The 16,422-nt window shown below is 31.7% G+C and overlaps 1 protein-coding gene and 1 pseudogene across 1 annotated transcript; one reads left to right on the top strand and one right to left on the bottom strand.

Annotated features, from left to right (window-relative positions):
• Nucleotides 1–1,026: 1,026 nt before the first annotated feature.
• On the top strand, nt 1,027–3,272 carry LOC145596095 (GDSL esterase/lipase At2g40250 pseudogene; annotated as a pseudogene).
• Nucleotides 3,273–4,394: 1,122 nt separating this feature from the next.
• On the bottom strand, nt 4,395–6,646 carry LOC145595347 (uncharacterized). The gene is made up of 5 exons (XM_081651742.1): nt 6,079–6,646; nt 5,901–5,977; nt 5,688–5,724; nt 5,430–5,538; nt 4,395–5,292 (listed from the first exon to the last, which is right to left on the bottom strand). The coding sequence occupies exons 1-5, from the start codon at nt 6,404–6,406 to the stop codon at nt 4,608–4,610; spliced, it is 1,236 nt and encodes a 411-aa protein (XP_081507868.1). The 5' UTR covers nt 6,407–6,646; the 3' UTR covers nt 4,395–4,607.
• Between the last annotated feature and the right edge of the window lie 9,776 nt (nt 6,647–16,422).

Below are 16,422 nucleotides of genomic sequence, written 5' to 3'. Positions count from 1 at the left end.
TTAGATAAACATATATACACGAAACTAACTTAGCCACATATTAAATTTTAGAGATTTAGGGTTTGAATCCTACTAAGGGTACTTGGAGGTGGGAATCCCCTTAACACACTCCAATAGGAAACTTCTACAGAGTATAGGGTATGTTCTGATTTATTAAACTAAACTGAATGAAGCTAAACTAAACTAAACTGAAATTAAGCTGAAGAGAACATGCTCATAGTCTCTTATTAAATTTATAAGAAAGGGCTGAGTAGTTTTAAATGTTGCAAGCTTACTGAACTCATGAAATCAAAATGCCCCTTTAAGAATTCTCCAACACGAGAAAAAGAAGTTAGGAAGTTATGGATCTTAAGTGAGGGTCCAGGACTTTAAGGAAACTTTTATGGGCTAACAAATCGGGCTTTAGAAAGGCTTTCCCTACTAAAAGTGCACTAAATATAGGTATAGCCCAACCCAATAAATTAAGCAATCAAGAACAAGTAAACCAAACAAGCTTGAATGCTTGATAACAAAGAAACATTATCTTTGCATGTTAATTCCGGCTCATGCATTTTTTCTATTACTCCTTTTTTTAATTACTGTATCATTCACTAAATTTGAGTCATATATTGTAATTTAGCACCATTTTTTTAAATAAATAATTTAGCACCAAAATTAAGTATATTCACTTATCAAAATCTAGCATTAGTGAGATTCTAGCCAATCTCATCAAATTCTCAACTTTGGGTTAAAAGTTAAAACTCAATCCTTGGGATAGTTTTCTCTAATAATTGTCTAATACGAGTATTATTCATAAGTATTCATAAATAAAAAGGTTAAATAAGTAAATAAGAATATAAGATAAACTCAAGGTTTAAGTTACAATAATAATCCAAACACAGGGATAATACTGATATAAACCTATAATTTTATTTATTCACAAATTAAAAAATTGTGCTATAACACTAATCCTATAAATTCTACAAAACAAATTCACTAATCACTATTATCCTCCATAATCATAATTTCCACAAAAAACAATAGTATATGGCAACAAAACCCACAACCATGATGATCACCCTTACATTCATCATACTCCTTACTACCACTACCTTAACCACTACCTTAGCCGCCACACAACCAATAACAGCCGTCTACGTGTTCGGGGACTCAACAGTAGACCCCGGCAACAACAACTACATTCCGACGGCACTCTTCCGAGCAGACCACCAGCCATATGGAGAAGACTTCCCTGGAAGAATCCCAACCGGCCGGTTCTCTGATGGTCGAATTGCACCAGATTATATAGCAGCCTCACTCGGTTTAAAAGACTTTATCCCGGCTTACTTGAACCGGACCGTATCAGACCAGGAATTATTAACGGGGGTTAGTTTCGCCTCAGCTGGGTCCGGTTTAGATGATCTGACGATTGGGATCACTCATGCACTTGATCTGACGGCTCAGGTGAGTTACTTTGAGGAGGCTTTAGGAAGAATGGAGAGAAATGTGGGTCAAGAGAAAACGAGTTGGACCGTAGAAAATGCCATGTTTTTAATATCGGTTGGATCAAATGATATGTTGATTAATTATTTTGATTTGCCGACTCAAGCTTTGTTATATACACCTTCGAGTTACTCGGATCTTCTTATTTCTAGGCTTCAGTTTATTATTCAGGTATGTTATTGTTACGCATTATTAACAATTGTTTGGTATGTTAACTTGATTTTACTATGTTAATTATATTATTTTTAATTCCCATTTTATTGTTGTTGCATGTTCAGTACTTTTATAATGTTATTAGTTAAATGTTAATGATAGTTGTGTGACTAATGTCGCGAGTCTTTGACATAGATATCTACTATAGATTAGTCACTCTTGTGGATGCCAACTAACTTTTAAAAAAAAATAAAGAGTAATTGGTGAATTGAATATGTTGAGAATATCTGGGATGGAGAAGAGGTAATTGGGTTGGGCTACCAGCGGCAACTAGGATTCGATTAGGGTTTTGAGAGAGTTTTTATTATAGACCTTAGATTTTAGGATGAGTGTCGTTGGATGGTTTGAGATTATCTCTATGGAATTTAAAGATAATTTAATTTCACACATTCATGATTTCCAAAATAAATAGGAGAATTAAAATAAGTGCTTTGCCATTTAAAATAAATACAAACTTCATTCGTAAATAATATTTACTACTCCGTAGATCACAATTGAGACAATAAATGAACAAAATAAACACTCCATTAGAGTGACATTTTTAGCAATTGAACAATTAAAATCATAAAATTATCTAAGTCACATATTTAGCATTTTCGATTATAATAACATTCAGTATTTTGATTTGATATATATTAGAGTGCCATCTATTATTAGCCCGGACCATGAATTGAATAAGTGACTCGTGTACCAAAAATCATCCTTTTATAAACTCCCACCATTTGGCTTTGTAAGGTTAATACTTGTTCATAATTTTTATAATTAGCACTAACATTAACTTGATTGTTACAGTCGCTTTACAACCTAGGAGCAAGAAGGTTCGCAGTGGCGGGTCTTCCACCACTAGGGTGCTTGCCAATCCAAGTAAGTGTTGGCAGCATCATTCCTAGCATGCATTGGCTGCAACGAGTTTGTGTTGATCAACAAAATTCAGATGCTTTAATCTACAATGGGAAGCTCCAATCCCTACTTATTGGGTTGCAATCTCAACATCCCGATGCTAGATTCGCCTATGCTGATGTTTACAATCCTTTGCTCGATATGATTAATCAACCTCAACCATACGGTAACTAATTTTTCATCTATATAATTCATTTATGTTACCATATATATATATATATATATATAATGCAATTCTATTACATGTACATGTACATTACACATTCACACATGAATAAACCTTGTTGTTGTTGTTGTTTGTGATGAGGTAACCACATTCTTATATACCATACCTAGCTAAAAGTAATATTGTACTAGCTTAGGGACGTTTAGTTAACGTATACAGTATTATAGTAATATACTAACCAAGGTTGTATATATTGTAACATTGTAGGTTAATTAAAAAATATAATGAAATCGAAATTGTGTTATATATGAATGCAGGTTTTCAAACGACACTTGAAGGATGTTGTGGCACAGGAATACTGGAATCAGGCAGTCTGTGCAATACACCGGTTTTGACTTGCTCTAATCCTTCAACTTATGTTTTCTGGGATTCAATTCACCCTACACAAGCTGCACACTATGTTCTTGCCAATGCATTGACTACTAATGTGCTTCCCACACTAATTAATTAATTAAATAATTAACACGGGGATTGACATACAATACGAGTCGTAGTACGTTAAACATACAAATGCTAAAATTTGATCATAGCTTGTTAGGAATATTAGGCTTATACTATAGATAGTCATATTGGTATGCATGCATAATCAGAAAATATATAGGTTGGTTATATGCATGACAAATTATAGTTGATGTTCATAATATAAGTTCATTAGACATTTATTGGCCGGTTTTCCAGTCATTTTTCTTTATAATTATCCATTTAATTATAAAGTTAAATTATTCAGTGACATATATCCCCAATACGCATGAAAAATCTAATTTTTACGTGTAGATACATTGATTAATCATTATCATGCGCCTAATTTTAAGCTAAGACATGGATTTAAGAATTTCGGCTACTATTATCAAGATGTGAGATGGAGTACTACTTAATTGTGAAATTTACGTTTTAAGTATAGGTCGGTTTTTATACATTAAGGACAATAGTAAGTGTGCAGTAGCTATGTCATAGATGCTTCTTGCAACAAGAATAATCACCTAGCTTAATTCATAAAGCAAGAAGAAGCTAGTTGAGTGTGTTATGATAAATGAGCAGAACTAAGGTAAGCAAAGACAACATATAACAACCACACATAATATATCATAGATATATCCACTGAATATATATAATCTGAGGTTTTAGCTTCCTTCCTGTAACTATCATATATTAACATAACCCAAATAATTAACAACTAAAAGAAAGAATGTAAAGAATTTTCATTTTCCTTTCATAACAGCAATAATACAGTATTTATTATTAATTTAAAAGAGATAATTTTTTTAATTTTTCACAAGCATCTAATTATAATCCACAAATAATCATTTCTTGATATAAGAAATCGAACCAAAAACTTGTGATCTGGCTCAGATTAAATCATTATAATATATACTTAGAAAAATAAAAATAAAAACTCACACACACATAACTTTTTCATGCAAGCAAAATTCTGATGGCAAATTTGTCTTGTTTGAGACAGCTAAAAGGATAATTAATCATGCAAGCAAGGATTCTCAGTAATGAAGTATATCGAGAAATTTACAAAAATCAAAATATATTATTGTTAATTAACTAATGTAACTGGTCCTTCTTTTATGCAACTCTTAGCTGATATTCGATTTCCTAGACACTTAGAATATTTAGTGTACAAGCATGCAACCAAAATAGTGATCATATATAACAACAAAATATTAGTGCTAAGGACAAGTTAATTTGTCATTACCTTTGGTATATTATATGCAATAGATATAATTATCTACTTTTTGCAATAAAGTACATCAATATCTCACTCAGCAATTGTCTTCATTCACAAAGTCAGATCCAAACTTGTCTTTGTTTCTTGCTTATTATTATTATTATTAATCATCCTACTACTTGCATCTCCTTCCTTCAACTTGTTAATGAACTGGTCATGTTCCGAGGTAGACGATAATGGTGGTGGATATTGCAAAGAAAGTGATAGTAATTCATCACTACCAATTACCTCTTTATCCTTTGTGTTTTTCTTGGTTAATGGATCGTCGATATCTTTTGGAGCTAGGGCAAGAGAGAGATCCAAATTCATAGCTTTCCTTTTCAAATGGTTATTGTTAGTACTTGTCCCTTGCTTGATATTGATGTTTGATGGTTTAAGGAAGTTCAAAGGGTTTGATCTCTCTTTTCTTTCGACAGCTACTTCTTGAGTTGGACTAATTGCTAGATTTAACTCCATGTTAGACCTTGGCCTACTTGTGGATTGATATGATGATGACACATTGCTTTGAGAGATTGGGGCTTTTTTGAGTGTTTGGTTGGTTCTCCAATTTGATATTTGCCCTTGGAAGAGATTATTGATACCGGCTTGAGAATTGCTATTAGTACTAGAGAACACCATCCTTTCCGGAAGAGAACCAAAATTCAATCCGTTTCTAGACCTATCGGATGAAGTCCCAATGTTGTAAGGAGCATACATTTGGCTCGTCGAATGACCTCTCCAAGAAGGATCACCATACCTAGGTAATCACAATTGGAACAAATATATAATTTAGCTTATGATAAATTATCAATCAATATCTTGATAAGTATATAAATGATTCAATTGTTTCGATTCATATATTTTGCTTATTTTTAGGGCTATTGGTTTTAGTACCTTAGACTAAAAGGAGATCTTTGATGATTGTAGCCTTGTAACATAGGTAGCTGGCTAAGATTGTAGATATTATCTCTTCCATCAGCGAATAGCCCTTGATTGCTCATAGCTGCTTTCAAAATAATCAATCAAGAACATCGAATAAATGAAATTAGATATGAATCTAATCTAGACACAGAGAGAATAATCAAAGACTGCAAAACCCTAGTTAATCTGATTTAAATGTTTTATAAAAAGCAAGTTAATTAAATTAATTACCTTGATTTGATTCATCGATCTTTTTGCTTCTGTACATCTAAAAATAAAACCATTTCAAGGAGTCAAATACATAGCTTAAACCAAAAATTTAAGACGTATATATCTAAATAAATACAAATTAAATTAGAAAGGACTTAATTGGTAACTTACTAATTAGATTGCTCATATATATTAAAGATTATCTAGTTGATTTAATTGACTAAATTTATTTACCTGAAGATGACTCTTGACATGAGCAATACTTAGGCCTTTGATATTCATCAACTGAAGAACCAACTTAGGTGTTGCTCCTAAACATTTTCATCACAAAAACCTTAATTAGTAAAAAGTTATCCAAATTAAACCCTTAATTTGCTAATTAATTACAAAGAATAGTATCATTGCTACTTACTTTCTTGTCCTCCTAGCCTCTCAACAGCATGAACAAAGCAAAGATGGAGATCCGGGGTCCACCGGAGCCTTGGCATCTTGGACCGGTTATACGGCCTAACGGATCCCGATGAGGTAGGCCCTTTCTTTTCATTCTCCTCAACGGTGCTCGTACTCGAGCTCGAGCCATTGATCTTGATCACCTTGGTATTGCTATCATTACTATTATTATCATCCACCTCTTCTTCCTCTAGTAATACCTTGTCATCATCCTCCTCACACTCATCAATTCTATCATTGGAAAGGCTTGTTTTGGATCCTTCTGTGCTAGCACTTGCTGCCCTAATCATGATTACTCTCTTTACTTTCTCACTAATCTTGCCTTTTAATAAACTCGAAAGCCGGGTTAATTATAGAATATAAGACTATATGTATGGTTAGCTAGGTCTTTGTAGGAGGGAATTATTGAAGAAAAAAAAAATGGAGTATAATATAAATAATTAAAGAGAGGATTAGGAAGATATTCTTTTTTGAGAATGAAATTAAGCAGGTGAGGTCTTAGAGAATTTGGAGAAATTCCTACCATTATACTCTTGTTATATATACTATTTAGTTAAATATATAATGTTATTTCTCTCTCTAACTACTTTCTCTCTCTAAAAATTAAGTCTTTCTTTATGTGAGCTGTATGGCCTGCATTGCATGATGCTTTAATTAACTAGCTAGGGCAAGGAGAAGGATATATCAATACTGCTTTACATGTACGTCATGTATTTTAATTTGGACTTCATTTATTGGGTGTGTTGTTGGTTGTAGCTTGTATGAAAGGGGGGGAATTAAAGGTTGAAATGAAAGTTATTAGCCAAGAATAATTATAGTCATTTAGGGTTTAACATTAGGTTTACCACTACATTGCAAAGTTGTGACACTGCTTGGGATATATGTTCTAGTAATCTAGTTAATTAGCTTAATTGGTTAATTCTAAATGGTCAATAACTTATGCTTTCATTAATGCTAGCTAAGCTCTAATTGATTTTACAATTCTTTTTCAAAATTTATTATTATATACAAGACTAATTTGTATAAAATGATAATGAGCATTTGAAAATTGAATACTTCGCATATACTTTTATAATTTGATTCCATTACAAAGAACTTCTTTCATTTTTTTTATAGTTGCAACACTTTCCTAAAATGGAAATGTCACAATAGTTGCAACACACCATAAAAAGAAGGTTTTTATGGTGAAAATTGTATTATTATTTTTATTTAAAGCACATGGTCACTTAATTATACTCTTAACAACCTATTAACCTCATTTTAAGTGTATTATATCATGTGAGGTCCACTTTTCTTAAATACCGTGATAAAGTGTGTGTTGCAACTATATAAAAACGGAGGAAGTATATATATTATTGATACTAACTTCGAAGAATGAAGCAATTCCAAGGCTGAAGGAACAATAGGGGAAGTCGATCACTTATCATAATCCCGTGAAAAGTATAACTAGGTGGCATTGCATGGCATGTATATTGAGAAGAAGAAATACATAACAATTTTCATTTAATTTACAAGTATATTTTTTTTATTAAAAAAAAAAAAGGAAGACAAAATTAACAACTAAAAATCATGTGCATGTGGATGAAACAGAAGAGTGGGATTAAAAAGAATACTTTTGTTGGGTGTATCTTTGTCCTTTACGTCTATATTCACGGATCTCTCTCCCTCGGTGTTTGTGTGTGTGCGTGCAAAACTAATACTCGTAAGTCTTAACTATACTTTCTCTTCTGCCTACCTTCCTAGTCAACGGTATCGGCTGTGTAGCAAGGGCCACTTAATCAACATTGTGAATGTGAAATTATGACTTAGATTGTTCGTCTGATTTTCTTTAATCTAAGTTACAAATAACGTACTCTCTTTATTTCTACATATAACCGTATCATTTACTTGAATGCATATTTAGAAGCCTTATCAATTTAATATAAGTATATGTGTATTACGCAATAATAATGATTAAAAACATGTGTGCTAGCTAGCTTTCGACTACACTATTTAAAAGCAAATGTTAAATTTAAAATCAATCATACATGGAAAGTTAAAAATATACAAAAAGCGATGTTTGTATTAGACTCCATATCTCTTAATTAATCTATGTATAAACTTCAAAAAAAACTGTGTTACTATAAGGAGTAATTAATTTATTATATAGCATTATTATATTATTGTGTACATATATACTCCATATAATATAATTAACTAACTAGTGATGTAATAGTATAGCTTTACCAATAATTATGATAAATTGGTCAATTATTCAAAATGAATATTATAATCAAGTTAAAATTCTGAGTAATCAATTTGATAATTTGTCCCGAAATAATTCCAAAGGAGCAGGGTGGGTGCTTAATTAATTTAACAAAGGGGTGACATGGGAAGAAAAGTGACTAGTAGATGCCCTAATTCTCCCATTTGCTAAAATAACAGTAACAACAATTATGGTATCGTCACTGACAACTGACGCTCTGACACCCAATCCCAGTTTCTTCGCATCTCACTCAGCTCTTTATTAAAATTTCAATACTGCTCTATTCATCTGTTTTTCTCAGCCAACATTAAAGTGTAAAACAAATGTTCACTTTCTAAACTACAATAATCATATCTAATTATCTACATGAAATATATACTCCATATAAAATAACATTTACTCGATTTTATATAAAATGATGAAAATATATAAGTTACAGAGTATTTCAAATTTTCAATTTTCAAATATATACTCCATATAAATAACATTTACTCGATTTTCAAATATTCGATTTTATTTAAAAAAAAAAAAAATTTAACGAATTCCAAACATGCATTAGGACAGATGAAATAAATATTTTTATGATAACAAAACAGACGTTGCATGCTAACATATTTTGTTCAAAACTTATTGGACTTAAGGGTGTGTTCTATTCAAATCACCTGATTTTCACTTTTAGACTTATTAAGACTTATGTTACTCGTAATTTGAACTCGAGTAGCTCTTATCAGAACTTATTTTTTATGAACTCATATTAACTTATCTGAATTTAATTTATGAGACCTGAAATAAGTGAATATAAGGTGATTTAAACATGACCTAACCTAAACTTACTTTATATTTTGGTGAAATTAATATGTTCTAGACAATAATAATTTTTGTTGTATATTTTTTAATACACCTAAAATATAGGAAACCAAAAGAGAGATTGTTGACGGTTGTCTTTGAAATTGTAGATATGATAACGTTAGACAGCACATATGTTTTGTAAAAATTCCGAATTCATTCGTGCGGCTAAGTCTCTCTTTGGCAAGAATGCAGTGAACTAGTTGACTTCTGACCGAAAGACTTTTCATAAAGTAATTCGCATGAAATAAAATGAAATGAATTAAACTTTATAAATATTCTGCACTCGTGTATGTATTTCCTTTATATTGCTTCTTTATTTAATTATTTTGCGTGCCCAAGTTATTATTGAACACCAAAAAAAAAAAAAAAAAAAAAAAAAAAAATAAAAAAAAACTCTTCTACTTTTTGTGCACGAATTTATCATTTAATAATAATTTATTTACACAATTAAAGGGCTTATACTTTATAGTTTATTGCATGCTAACTTTATTGATTAATTTATTTTCATATTTGTCTAAATTAATCACGGAAATCCTGAGGGTACAAAAGTGAGCCGTCCAAGTAAATCAAGGTTGTATAGATATTCTTTCTTGTGATTTGTTTAATTTGTCAATAAATCATTTTTAACTAATTCAATCTACACCTCTCATCTATGAAAATTTTCTTAGCCTCAACATAATAATACAATTATTATAATACTTATTGTTTTTTTTTTTCTTCCTCTTTTCCCACCACAAGCAACAAGACTAGGAATTCGAGTTATACTAGTCTGTACGCAAATATCATAGAATATAATGAACACTAATGTGAGATTTAAGGTTATCACTGTTTTATTAAGGCAACGTGGAACGATAATTAATAGTACTCCATTTATCTAGATAGCATTGTCAATATCATTACTTTACTAGTTCAAATTAAAAACATTATTGACATTACATATATATTATCTATTTTGGTAATAATTGTACTTTAATTTAAACTAGCTATATGTTTCTTTGATGACATAATATGCATTATACAAAGTAATTGAGTGCATAATAAGAATATAGAATGATTTGCACTTTATCAAGAATTAATAATCACATTGTCTCAAACTCTCATAAAGACACAATGAAGGAATGATATAAAATGATTTTGCTAATATAAATTTTACTTGCTTATATATTACAATAGTTGTTTTCTTAACTCACATGCTCTCTTCACATATATATCCCTTTTTATATAGGAGTAATACATTTCTAATTAAATTACTACGAAGTATAAAGTATGATTCTTATTTATATATGTATATATGCACATATTCATATAATCATACACTACTTGTACCAAGTATATATAAGTCGGAATTTAAAAAAGGGACATACAATTAAGTTGATGACAAAGTTGTAGAAGCTGGAAAATAGATGCAAATTCTAGAAAAATGATGGAAATGTTGGTAAGTGAGATTGAATATTGAGCAAACATACAAGCTGTAAAGTCAACTTCCAACAGTTCTGTTGTCATATTGTTATTTCTCCTGATATTTTTTTAGCCCACCAACTCTAAATTAAGACCTTTTTAGTTTAAAAATTCGTGACCCTATTTATGCGGATCTTCGTATCTGCTTACTATAGGTATGTCTGTCTTTTCCTCTATTGTTTATAGTTTATAGTTTATACACTTCTAAGCTCTAATTATATACTTTAACAGTACTTCATATGTTCATAAATATATACATTTTTATAAAGGTAAGATTTAAAAAAAAAAAAAACTTAAAAAGTATTCGAATGCCCTTCTTACAAGGAGAAAAAGCTCTAAGTATATATGTACTTGTATTATTGTATGTAATAACATATACTCGTATAAGCATGTGGTGTATGTTTTGCAACGCCAATGCAAAACACTAAAATTTTAATCATTACGGAGTACTAGACTACTGAATGAGTAAAAACAGTAAGCTAAGGGCGTATGTGCATGCATGGTACAAGTCGCATGCATAATCGGTTGTATAATGAAAATTCAGGAAGACTATTCAATGGCTACATAAAAAATGTAGCCATTGTAACTACTTTCAATCTTGACCGTTAAAATATTAATGATTAATCTTGTGCATCCATATATTTGACTTCTAAATTATAGTAAATAATTTTAAATTTATTTATTACTCTCTCCGTCTCTTTATTAATGTCCCCTTTCTCTCTATTATGTGAGTAATAAATGATAGAAAGTGGACATAAATAAAGAGACGGAGGGAGTAAAAAAAAAGATTGAAAACATAACTGCTTGTCGCAGTCATTGATGCAGTTCCAACGCATTCAACCTTCTGCCTAAATCTCTTTTAAATAGGTATATGGAGGAGCAATTATCATGGATTGGATTAGATTAAAGTATAACGAATTACAATCAATGAGAAATTGGTAACTAACCTTGAAAAAAGGAATACAATTTTACCCACTGGATAGTTTTATACGAACTGCATATACAATTTATAATTATTGCTCTCCATAAATCTTCCTTTTATACGTACACTAGCTAATTGATGGATTTCATGTTAATTAAGTGGATCATTTGGTTATTCATACTTTGGAGAAAATCAATGAAGTAGTTTACTATGTAGACGATTAAGGAAAACAATTAAAGAAAATTTTTAGATACTTTAATGGTCAACTTAAATCAACGGTCCTAATTTACAGTTTGTTTATTCCTTGGGGTTAGCTCAAACAACTTATCCACACTATCCTTGAGTCCTTTGGAGAGTAACAACTTATCACACTCATCCACTATAAAATCCTTCACATATTTCAAGTACAAGTAATTAGTCTGTGACAAATTCCGAATTATACCAGGGGTCCTACAACAATGTAGCCATGTGGGGATAAGTTTTCTTTAGCACCTCTTTTTGAAGATTGAGGTCACAACTTCAATGTTATTTCTCACCTTGCAAAATGCAACTATCTGCATTTATAAATTAGTTTAGCAGTAGTTAAAACAGCAATCCATGCTATAATATAACAATTATATATAACAACAACAGTACTATAGCAACAACAATACTTCAATAAGAATATTTTGTGTAGAAAGAATACATTGTTTTTATTGACAAATACAATTACTTGATTGTACTCATTTTATGTTGTGTGAATAATGTCAAAAATTTAAACATTACAAACAAAGATCGATAATACATCATATAATTAACTTTTTATACGATATTGAATTCTGTAGAAATTTCAATGGCGAATTTTTATTTTGTAATGTATATGTAATGCATTAGAATGAATTATAATTAAAATAAATTTAGTTAGTAAGATTTGAAATTAAATAAACAAGTAATATAAAATTATTTATATATTAACAAATTACGTGAAATTCTTTATAAATTAATAAAATACGAATAATTACATAAATATTATTTTGCACATAATAACTGACACATATAATTATGTTTTGATAAATTATTCAAAATTTATATGTGTCATATTAAATATTTCAATGTTAAATAAGTTATTGTTTTTCATATTATAATTTTTTAAATAATATTTTTTTATTAAAAATGAGTGGGTTAATGAAATTAGATACGCATCTACTAAACCTTTGTTAATTTTTATTTAATAATAAGGAAGTTTTGTCAAAAGCTACCATTTAAATGACCAATTTTATGAACAACTATATTTATTTTTTTAAAGAAAAAATTACCAAAAAATTACAAAACTTTGAGTAGCACAACTACATTTAATTTTCTGCCAAAAACCAGTTCAGAGCTTACTTTATAAATTTTCAACTTATGATGGAGAAACTAGATAATTCGATAGCCGAACACAATTATAGGCCAGGTAAATTCAGTGGCGGATATATAGATAAACTCTATTTCCTTTCGATCTCTATCCCTTGCAAATCACAAACCCACTAAAAACAGTAGAACAAAGCCAACAAACCCTAAATCCCTAATTAACTCCTTCTTTCAATCTCTCATATCAGACGACGGACTAACGAGAGTGACGATTGACCTCTAGCGATAATGTGACGTGGAATTGTCCACCAGTTTTAACTCACTCTTCAAAGGTATATAGTCAAATAAGTTGATTAATTTATTACTCCTCAAAGTTTTGTGGCTTTATGATTGAATTAACCCTGAAAAACTACCTTGATTAACTGATTGGATGATGGTGATTGTGGTTCTGATTGTTTTTTTCCCTTTATTTTTTATATTCATTCAATTCCTTTATTTAGAATTTATTTACTTTTTATTTCTTTTAGCTTTTATTTTCTTATTTTGATAAATAAATTGTTTTGAAATTATTGTTGGTTGAATTGTTGAAGTTGTTTTGTCCAATTGTGGTAAAATTGAAGTCTAAGTATTTAATGTTGTATTTTAGCTAGAGTTGTCAATTTGAGTATTCAAGTCGGCCTTGGGTCGGGTCAAATTTGGCCTTGAGTTAAATCAAGATCAGATTATGTCGGGTCACTCTAGTTTCAGATCAGGTTCATGTTCAGGTTCAGGTTGGGTCAATTTCTGTTCAAGTTATAACGCGTCATTAACCTTTTCAGATATAAATCGGGTTCAATTCGAGTTAAAATCAGATCGGGTCCAATTTCAGGTTCGGATTCTATTGAGTTGGGTTTGGATGGGTTAACAAGATGGTACATTCGGGTTCGAGTTAGTGTTGAGTCAGGTTCTGGTTCAAGTTCAATTCTAATAAATATCAATGTGGCCAAGTTGAACTATATAATTACGCCTTCCATAATTTGATCAAGCATCATTAAGATTTTATTAAACCTATATACGAGTAATAGAGAACAAAAGTTGTATAAGCTGAACAAAAGATTTTATTAAATCGGATTGAGGGTTTACAGAATTATTGCAGTACATAAGCTAAATAAAAGGTATATAAAATTTTATTAAACCTTCCATGACTCGAGTACATGTTTTAATTGGGTCGGGTACTAGTTCAGGTTCGATTGTATTCGGGTCAAATTAAATTGGTCGACGGTTACTATCAGAGTATCAGGTCGGGGGCAGGTTCGAGTTCAGGTCATAAAGTATTGGATCAGATGGGTTTTCGGTTAAGATAAGGTCAGGTTCAAGTCAGGTTACCGATCACTAGTTTCACCCCATTGTTGGAGTACAGGCTGGGTTCAGATCTTTGTCCGTTAAGGTCGGGTTCTCGGGTCGGGTCAGTTTTGACAGCTCTAGCTATAGTCCACACTTTTTGAGGAAATTTTGAGGTTTTGAGGCTCGGTGGAAAAAATTGTTGAGACCCTAGGGGATATATTTCGGGGTTATATAATGCCGTTTGAAACCATATGTGATTATTTTATGTTGTCATAAACGTACATGGTAGGCTTGAGTTTACGAAATCAATGCAAGTTGTGAACAGGTAAAATGACCGTTTAAGGGCATATTGGATAGTTCCATCGACCCAATTGGACAACCAGAAGGTATTAGGGACCATGGTAAACATCTCGGTAATTTTTATTTTTGGGCGAAAAAACGTCAAAAAATTACAAAATTGAAGGCTACAATCCAAGCTTTTTGAGAAAATTTTGAGGTTTAGGGGCCCGGTAGCGAAAAGCCTTGAGACCCTAAGGGATACATCTCGGGGTCATATAATGCTGTTTGAAACCATATATGATCATTATATGTTGTCATAAACGTCCGTGGTAGGCTTGAGTTTACGAAATCGATGCAAGTTGTGAACGGGTAAAATGAACGTTTCAGGACATATTGGATGGTGCCACCGACCCAAATGGAATCCTCGAAGGTATTAAGGACCATGATAAACATGTCGGCAATTTTTATTTCTGGGCAAAAAAAGGTCAGAAAATTACAAAATCAAAGCCTATAATCCACGCTTTTTGAGGAAATTTTGAGGTTTCAGGACCCGGTGGCGAAAAGTGTTGAGACTCTAGGGGATATATCTCGGGGTCATATAATGCCGTTTGAAACCATATGTGATCATTATATGTTGTCATAAACGTACATGGTAGACTTGAGTTTACGAAATCAATGCAAGTTGTGAACAAATAAAATGACCGTTTAAGGGAATATTGGATAGTTCCACCGACCCAATTGGACACCCGGAAGGTATTAGGGACCATGGTAAACATCTCGGTAATTTTTATTTCTGAGCGAAAAAAGGTCAAAAATTTACAAAATTGAAGGCTATAATCCACGCTTTTTGAGGAAAATTTGATGTTTCCGGGCCCGGTGGTGAAAAGCCTTGAAACCATAAGGGATACATCTCAGAGTCATATAATGCCGTTTGAAACCATATATGATCATTATATGTTGTCATAAACGTCCGCGGTAGGCTTGCGTTTACAAAATCGGTGCAAGTTGTGAATGGGTGAAATGACCGTTTAAGGGCATATTGGATGGTTCCACCGACCCAATTGGACTCTTGGAAAGTATTAGGGACCATGGTAAGCTTCTCAACAATTTTTATTTTCAGGCGAAAAAAGTTCAAAAAAATTCAATATTGAAGGCTTTGGGGTTTTAGGGTCCGATGGCGAAAAATGTTGAGACCCTAGGGAATATATCTCGGTGTCATATAATGCCGTTTGAAACCATATATGATCATTATATGTTGTCATAAACGTACGTGGTAAGCACGAGTTTAGGAAATCACTACAAGTTGTGAAGGGGTAAAATGAACGTTTAAGGGCATATTGGATGGTTCCACCGACCCAATTGGACTCTTGGAGGGTATCAGAGACCATGGTAAACGTCTCGGCAATTTTTATTTTCGAGCGAAAAAAGGTCAAAAATCTACAAAATTGAAGGCTATAATCCACGCTTTTTAAGGAAATTTGAGGTTTTGGGGCCCGGTGGTGAAAAGTGGCAAAATTGAAGGCTATAATCCACCCCATTGTTCGAGTACAGCCTGAGTTCAGATAATTGTCGATAAATGTCGGGTCCTCGGGTTGGGTCAGTTTTTGACAGCTTTAGGGTCTCAATACTTTTAGCCACCGGGCCTCGAAACCTAAAAAATTCCTCAAAACTGTGGATTATATAGCCTTCAATTTTGTAATTTTTTAACCTTTTTTAAGCCCGAAAATAAAAATTGTCGAGATGTTTACTATGGTCCCTAATACCCTCCGAGAGTTTAATTGGGGGGGTGGAACCATCCAATTTGCCTTTAAATGGTCATTTAACCCATTTTCATACATGCCTCTTGTATTGGCTATAAGCTCTCACGGGGCCTTTACGTTGCCGGATAATGGTCATATATG

This window comes from Chenopodium album, chromosome 19, assembly GCF_948465745.1.
Source record: "Chenopodium album chromosome 19, dcCheAlbu1.1, whole genome shotgun sequence".
Classification (NCBI taxonomy): Eukaryota; Viridiplantae; Streptophyta; class Magnoliopsida; order Caryophyllales; family Amaranthaceae; genus Chenopodium; species Chenopodium album.
This window is presented reverse-complemented; position numbering and strand designations above follow the sequence as displayed.

Excerpts from the sequence above, each read along its gene's own strand:
- LOC145595347 (XM_081651742.1), bottom strand. The coding sequence starts at position 6,406 with ATGATTAGGGCAGCAAGTGCTAGCACAGAAGGATCCAAAACAAGCCTT. Across the intron at positions 5,539-5,687 it reads GATCGATGAATCAAATCAAG|CTATGAGCAATCAAGGGCTA; the intron begins GTAATTAATTTA and ends TTTTGAAAGCAG. Across the intron at positions 5,293-5,429 it reads AGATCTCCTTTTAGTCTAAG|GTATGGTGATCCTTCTTGGA; the intron begins GTACTAAAACCA and ends GTGATTACCTAG.